The sequence below is a fragment of the Sinocyclocheilus rhinocerous genome, unplaced genomic scaffold (genome assembly GCF_001515625.1).
Source record: "Sinocyclocheilus rhinocerous isolate Xijiao unplaced genomic scaffold, SAMN03320098_v1.1 scaffold2132, whole genome shotgun sequence".
NCBI lineage: Eukaryota > Metazoa > Chordata > Actinopteri > Cypriniformes > Cyprinidae > Sinocyclocheilus > Sinocyclocheilus rhinocerous.
This window is the reverse complement of record NW_015648610.1, coordinates 133,170-140,421: the sequence shown is the minus strand read 5'-3', so window position 1 is coordinate 140,421 and position 7,252 is coordinate 133,170. Positions and strand designations below refer to the sequence as shown.

Below are 7,252 nucleotides of genomic sequence, written 5' to 3'. Positions count from 1 at the left end.
TAAATCACACAGAATTAAGTTTTTTGAAAATCTAAAAATGCAGAAAGTTTCCTGTGACGGGTTGGTGTAGGGCGATAGAAAATACGGTTTGTACAGTATAAAAACCGTTATGCATATGGAGAGTCCCTACAAGGATAGCTAACCAGACTCTCTGTGTGTGTGCGTGTGTGTGTGTGTGTGTGTGTGTGAAATTTGATCAGTTTATGTCTCAATTGTTAAATCTTTTTTGTATGAGAAATAAAAGCAGTTGAATGTGAAAAAGCGTTTTATATATTAGTTTACATGTACACAATCCATCCAACCATTTTTCAAACTCCTACCCAGCGTCTAAGCAGGGAAACACCCTGGTTCGGCTATAAATACACTCTTCATAGGTAACACTTTAGAATACTCTTACATTCATTAATGAATGTTCCTACATAGGAACACATGAGTAACGCAATATTAGCATTCTAGTAACTACTATTAACTAACAAGAAACTCTGATTAATAAATTTGTAAGTAATAGTGCTTAGTCGAATGTGGTAGTTCACTATTAGCTAATCAGTAACAACTATTTTTTCATACCTCTCAGAACTACTAAGAAAGAACTACTGTATACAGGTTCATAATTCATAATGTATAATGTATAATTAATTCTAAAGTGAAGGTCATGGTAACCCACTGGTAATGAGACTCAAGTATTATCAAATCCTTCAGAAGAAATGACTAATTATTTGGATCAGTATTCTAAAGAGAATAACATGATAACTCTCTAGTAAAACTTAAATCATTGTAAGCTTTTGAGGGTTTTGTAAAGTTATCATGCTTTTCACTTTAGAATACTGATCTAAATAATTAGTAATTATTCATGTAAATTAGTAATCCCTTCTGAAGGATTTGGTAATACTTGAGTAATTGTTAGTGGGTTACCGTGATCTTCACTTTAGAATTAATTATACATTTTGCATTATTCACATTAATTATGAAACTGTATATAGCAGGTCTTGGTAGTTCTCTGGGTGATATGAAAAAATAGTTTTTCTAGTAGTAGTCTAATAGTTTTAGACTTTCAACTGAGCGCTATTACTTACTAATTTGTTCATCGTTAATTCTTGTTAGTTAATAGCAGTTGCTAGAATGTTAAAAGTGCATTAGTCATTTGTTCTTGTGTAGTTTTTATGTCATTAATGGTGGAACAGTATTCTAAAGTGTTATTGATATATGTAATTACTCTTATTACCCTCAATATTAACATATAATCCTATACATGTATTATCTTTATTTGTTTAATAATTTGATTAAATTGATTGTTCACATTTATTGGTCTAGCCCTGCTAAACATGATATTAAAGGAATAGTTCACCCCCAAAAAAATACAAAATCTGTCATAATCTACTCACCCTCACACCAAACTCTTAAAAATCTTCCCTTCTTCAGCAGCTCTCAAATGTCATTCTCAAACTGCCTCATCTCTGGTCATACAAATTTGAAAACCAATGCTGTTTAACGTCAAACCTGGTCCAAAGGAACCAGGAACAAAATAATTTGTTTCATATAAATTCAGAAGACTTGAAATATAGCACACAAGTCATACACTGCTGCTTTGATACTGTTATGACTGGTTTATGCAGACTGAGAGGTGTGGTCACTATAAGCTGTTAAACTGGAAAAGAGCATTATGAACATTCTTCAGAACAGCTCAATTTGAGTTCAACAGGAAAAACAACAGCATACAAGTTTGGAATAACATGAGAGTGAGTAAAAGATGACAGAATTTTCCTTTGGGTGAACTCTTCCTATTAAAGTGTTTGTTTAAAGCTATTAAATGTTCTGCACTGTGACTTTGTTCCATTACTTAAACTCAATGAGCATAAAATTAAACTCTTATGAAACCTGGAGTGCAGTATAATGAAGACTGTGTGCAATATCAACAATCTTGCACTCACGTCATTTGGAGGGTTATGGGCATGTTGGGTGGGATGTGTTTACTGAGGGGGATGAGGTAGGTGTAGTTTCCTTTCCTACAAAACACATATAGAGCAATAAGTAAAATACAAATTTATTATAATGGAACATTTTTTATGACTTTAGTGCTGTAAGTAAAGAAATCCCCAAGTGCAATAAACGAAGACAGAGACGTTAGCACAGCTCGCCTCGGGATTGGTTCACCAAGGCGATGGCATCCACTATCCTGTGGGCCAACCTCTGCTTGGAGGCAGCCTTCCCTTTCTGCTGACCACCGTAGCAGACACAGAGCTGCTCAGAGCTTCTGAAGCTCCGGGTGCGGTCCACGTATATGCGCAGCGCTCTTACAGGACACAGCAACTCCGAGGGCAGTGCTTGCAGGTTCACCACCTGATCGTGAAAAGGCGTGGTGGGAACCTTGGGCACGTATCCAGGCCAGGGTCTCAGGACAACGTGTAAGTAGGCCGGCCCGAACACAAGGCACTCTTCGCTTACCGAAAATGCTTGGATGTCCCCGACCCTCTTGATGGAAGTGAGCGCGGTCAGGAGTGCTGTCTTAGCAGACAGGAATTAAGCTCAACTGAGTCTAGCGGCTCAAAGCGATCCCTCTGAAGGCCAGCCAGGACGGTAGAGAGAGCCCAGGAGGGCACCAGGGGTGGCCTAGGAGGATTTAACCTTCTGGCACCCCTCAGGAACCTGACGATGAGACTGTGCTTTCCCAGGGACCGGGCGATGGCAGCCACATACACTTTCAAGGAGGAGGGTGACAGCATACGCTCCAACCTTCCTTGCAGGAAAGAAAGCACTACTCCAATCGTGCATCTTCTCGGCGAGAAGAACACCAGATCGCGAACAGACTCCACTTCAAGGCAAAAGCTCGCTTAGAGAGGGCTCTGGCCTGAGTGACAGTGTCTTCCACCAACGGTGGGAGATCACTTAGGTCTGCCGCATCCCGTGATCTGGACGCGGGTGCCAAAGGTGCCGAGCCTCTGAGAAAGAAGGTCCTTCCTCAGAGGAATGCGCCAGGTAGGGGCTGTCACAAGAAGCATGAGTTCCTAAAACCAGGTCCGGGTGGGCCAATACGGCGTAACCAGCAGGACCTGTTCCTCATCCTCCCTGACCTTGCACAGTGTCTGTGCGAGAAGGCTCACTGGGGGAAACGCATACTTGCGTAAAGCCCGAGACCAGCAGTGTGCCAGTGTGTCCATGCCGAGAGAGGCCTCGGTCAGGGAGTAATACAGCTGGCAGTGGGAGGACTCGTGGGAGGCAAACAGCGCATCGGCTGCACGATAGAGCTCCCCCGGGATGTGGATGGCACGCAGCGACTTGCGCCGCATCTGACACCAGAGGAGGAGATGGCGGGCGAGTTGTGACATGCGACGTGATCGTAGACAACCCTGCCAGTTGATGTACCAAACGGTCGCAGTGTTGTCCGTGAGGACCAACACGTGCTTGCCAAGCAGCAGCGGCCGGAACCGCCGCAAGGCTAGTAGCACTGTCAGCAACTCGAGGCAGTTGATGTGCCAAAGCAGTCGAGGCCCTGTCCAGAACTTGAGGCTGCCTGCCCGTTGCATGTAGCGCACCAGCCCGCACTGGAGGCATCTGTCGTGACAACGACATGCCGAGATACTTGTTCTCAGGGCACTCCGGCCGGTAGAAAGACAAGGTCCATCCAGGGGCTGAATGAGCGGCAACAAGTCGGCATGATGGTCACGCGAACTGTACCGTGGCGCCACGCCCATCTCGGGACTCGGGGGTGTAACCAGTGCTGAAGTGGTCTCATATGCAGCAATCCGAGCGGCGTGACTGCGGCTGCAGATGCCATATGCCGATGCCATATGCCTGACAGCCATGCCCGACCCTCGAACGCAAACCGTAGGACCGACCTGTGTCGAGGAAGAATCGAGACATGAAAGTCAACATCCTTCAGGTCGACCGCTGCAAACCAGTCCTGGGGCTGGATGCATCTGATGATGCGCTTCTGCATCAACATCTTGAACGGAAGCTTGTGAAGGGCCCGATTCAAGACACACAGATCCAGGACTGGCCGAAGGCCACCGTCTTTGTTGGGCACGATGAAGTAAGGGCTGTAAACCCCGACACCATCTCGGTTGGAGGGACAGGCTCGATTGCGTCCTTCGCCAATAGGACAGCAATCTCCTCGCACAGGACAGGGGAGTCTCGGACTGCCACCAAAGTCTCGACGACGCCGCTGAACCTGGGGGGTCGCCTTGCGAACTGAATCGCTTAGCCGAGTCAGACTGTCTGAATGAGCCAGCGGGACGGGTTGGGCAGCGCGAGCCACGCTCCCAAACTCCATGAGAGTGGCACCAAAGGGACAATCGACATACCCACAGTGATGCAGAAAGCACCGCGTTCTGGCCCATCACGGCAGGACTCCCTTTTCCCCAGAGGGACCGGCTGGAGATGCGTGGGAAGGCATTGCGTCCCCGAAACGCAATCTCTTGGCCGCTGGCGAGAGGGGGCGTCGTGGGCGAGAGTGAGGAGGCAGTGCATCGCTCACTGTCAACCCACGAGTCTGATGGCCCAGAGGAAAAGGAAACTGTTCTTTCTTTGAGAATGTGGTTACTGCTGGCCCTTGGCCAACAGCGGAACAGAACACAGCAAAGATTCTCCACCCGGCCCTCCTCCGGGGGAAGGAGTGGCGCTGTTCTCGCCATCTCTGGAAGAGAAGCAGTTCCCCGCATCTTCGGGCTGTCCGTGTCAGAGCCACCTCGTCGCCTTCCTGGGGGACTTAGGGGCCAGCTGGGACATGGGGGGGGGTGCCTCGCTCCTGCGTGAGGCTCGACGCGCCGGCCTCGACATGGTCTCAGCATAGAACTGCTGGCAGAGTCCTCGACAGGGTCGCCGAATAACCCAGCATGGGAGATGGGAGCGTCAAGAAAGCGCACTTTGTCGATGTCACTCATCTCAGCAAGGCTGAGCCATAGATGGCGCTCTTGGACCACTACCACATCGCCTTCCCGAGGGACCGCGCTGTGACTTTCGTCGCCCGGGGGGCGAAGTCAGTCGTCGAGCACAGTCCCTGTACCAACCTCGGGTCGGTACTACCCTCGTGCATTCGTTTTAGTGCCTTGGCTTGGTGTACTTGCAGGATAGCCATGGCATGCAGGGCAGAGACTGCAAGCTTTGGCGGTGAGAGCCGCTGTCAGCTTACAGGCTTTGGACGGGAGACGAGGACGATTCCTCCAAGTGGCAGTGTTTTGTGGGCACAGGTGCACCGCAACCGCACTCTCCACCTGGGGAATGTCAACATACCCCTTAGCCGCCCCACCATCGAGGGTAGTGAGGATGGAGGAGGCAGACGAGCGGCTTCCAGCCGAAAAGCGGCCGTCCACGACTTCATCAACTCCTCATGCACCTCCGGGAAGAAAGGAACCAGGGCAGGGCGTGGTCGCAAGCCACGGCCCATGCCGAGAAACCAGTCATCCTGCCGCGAGGGCTCGGGACTGGGAGGTATGCACGGCTCTATCCCGATGCTCACGGCGGCCCGGAAAAGCATGGCCGTCTACTCTGGGTTCGATTCTTCATCCTCAGAGGACGATCTTCATCCCCCGATGCTGCTATCGACATCTGATCCTCTATCGGCGCATCGAATGAAACGCTGGGCACGCCATCAGACGGCACAGCAGAATCACTGGGGAGCCGCACAGAACAGCTGCTGTGGGAGGAGTGAAAGGTCTGCGGGGACTGGCCCGGCGGAGAGGCTCTCACTGTAGCCCTCAGATCACCCAGAGCACTAGCTGATGGTTCTCTGCTCGTGGCAGAGAAGCCAGCACGGGTAATGACAGAGGGAGCCCCTCCCGTCCCCGTGAGAAGAGAGAGGCACAATCGCAGTGCTGGCATGGTTATACGCTCACAGTGAACACATAAACCATCCACGAACGCAGCTTCAGCAAGCAGGATGCCCAGACACTGAAGACATCGATCGTGGCTGTCGACAGAGGATAGGAAACGACCGCAACCAAGAGGACACGGATAGAACGGCATCTTTAAAAAGACGTGAGCCGTCCGCGATCATAAACTGCTCTTTTAGATGAAGCACCCAGGGGAATCGCTGAATTAACAGGGATGCGGCTGATTGTGCCGTAACGCCACCCAGAACAGCCTCTTCTTCCAGCAGCAGAGAGAATTCGCCTGGTGAATCTCAAACTGTGTTCATTCACTCGGCTCCGAAGCAAAAATCTGATGAGTGGATGCACCTGTCGCCTATTTATACCCGTATGCACGGGGAGTGGCTCAGCATGCAAAATCCACTAGCCAAATTTCATTGCCATTTTCTCTTAATCAGAGAGGATTCGGGCTCCCAAGTAAGACCCCTAATGTCGTCATTGACATAACTCGAAGTGACCGACAGATAGAGAACATACAACTGCGAACACCATACTGAGAGTGAAAAAGCAAAAATGAGCTTCCTGTTGAATGTTTGTGTACATTGAAGATGTAAGTCTGATACCTACCCACAATTCTCCTGTTGACAGTACTGCTTATCTATAACTTGTTGATTCTGCGTTACGAGGATGGACTGTATAGTTGTGTTTGTCCCTGTAAAGAAGACAAGAACAAAGACCTAAAGGTGTGAATCACTATTTTGGTCACAGCTACATTTATTCTGTTATTAGGAATAAGGAATGTTTCAACATAATGGATTTATCCTAAGGAGACGGTCACAAATATTCACAAACTAATATTTGTGCACCAAAACTACCCACACTGAGACCATTCTTTGGGAAAAATTTATAGAGGTAAATGAGAGTTTCAAGTAAATGAAAACTAGCTTTTAGTTTTTTAACCTGGATTTGGCATTAACAGGCTTATTTAAAGGTGACATATCATGAAAATCTGACTTTTCCAGGTTTTAAGTGCTATAATCAGGTCCCCGGTGCATCTACCCACCAAGGAAACATGAAAAAGATTAACCCAGTAACTTTGTTTTGGTAAGCCTTTTTCTGCAAGCATCTTAAAAAACGAACGCGTCTGATTTCTCTCTCCTAGTGACGTTGCAAAGGGATCTCATTATAATATTAACACCCCTTAATCTGTAAGTTTCCACCCACAGCGCCGTCATTGTGTTTTCGCAAGCGACAACGGTGCACCAGTTCTAACGCCATCGCTAAGTTTAAGCAAAACATGCTATCTGTTCTGTCTTTGGCTGCACTGACTAGCCAGAACACTATTTAGAGTCCCAGTCCCAGAGGAGACAAGAGAGCAGTGGATTTATTGATTTATTTCCTGTATATTGCTACTACCACACAGATCTAAAATAAACATGCGATTTATTTCC

General features: G+C 48.1%; 1 protein-coding gene across 1 annotated transcript in view; it reads right to left on the bottom strand.

The window, feature by feature from the left end:
* myrfl (myelin regulatory factor like) overlaps positions 1-7,252 on the bottom strand; it is a 35,768-nt gene that overhangs the window by 13,079 nt on the left and 15,437 nt on the right. The window contains exons 21-22 of the mRNA XM_016514635.1: positions 6,429-6,513; positions 1,929-2,003 (exon numbers count right to left, since the gene is read on the bottom strand). Of these exons, the coding sequence (XP_016370121.1) occupies positions 1,929-2,003; positions 6,429-6,513 (160 nt within the window). The remainder of the gene's footprint in view (positions 1-1,928; positions 2,004-6,428; positions 6,514-7,252) is intronic.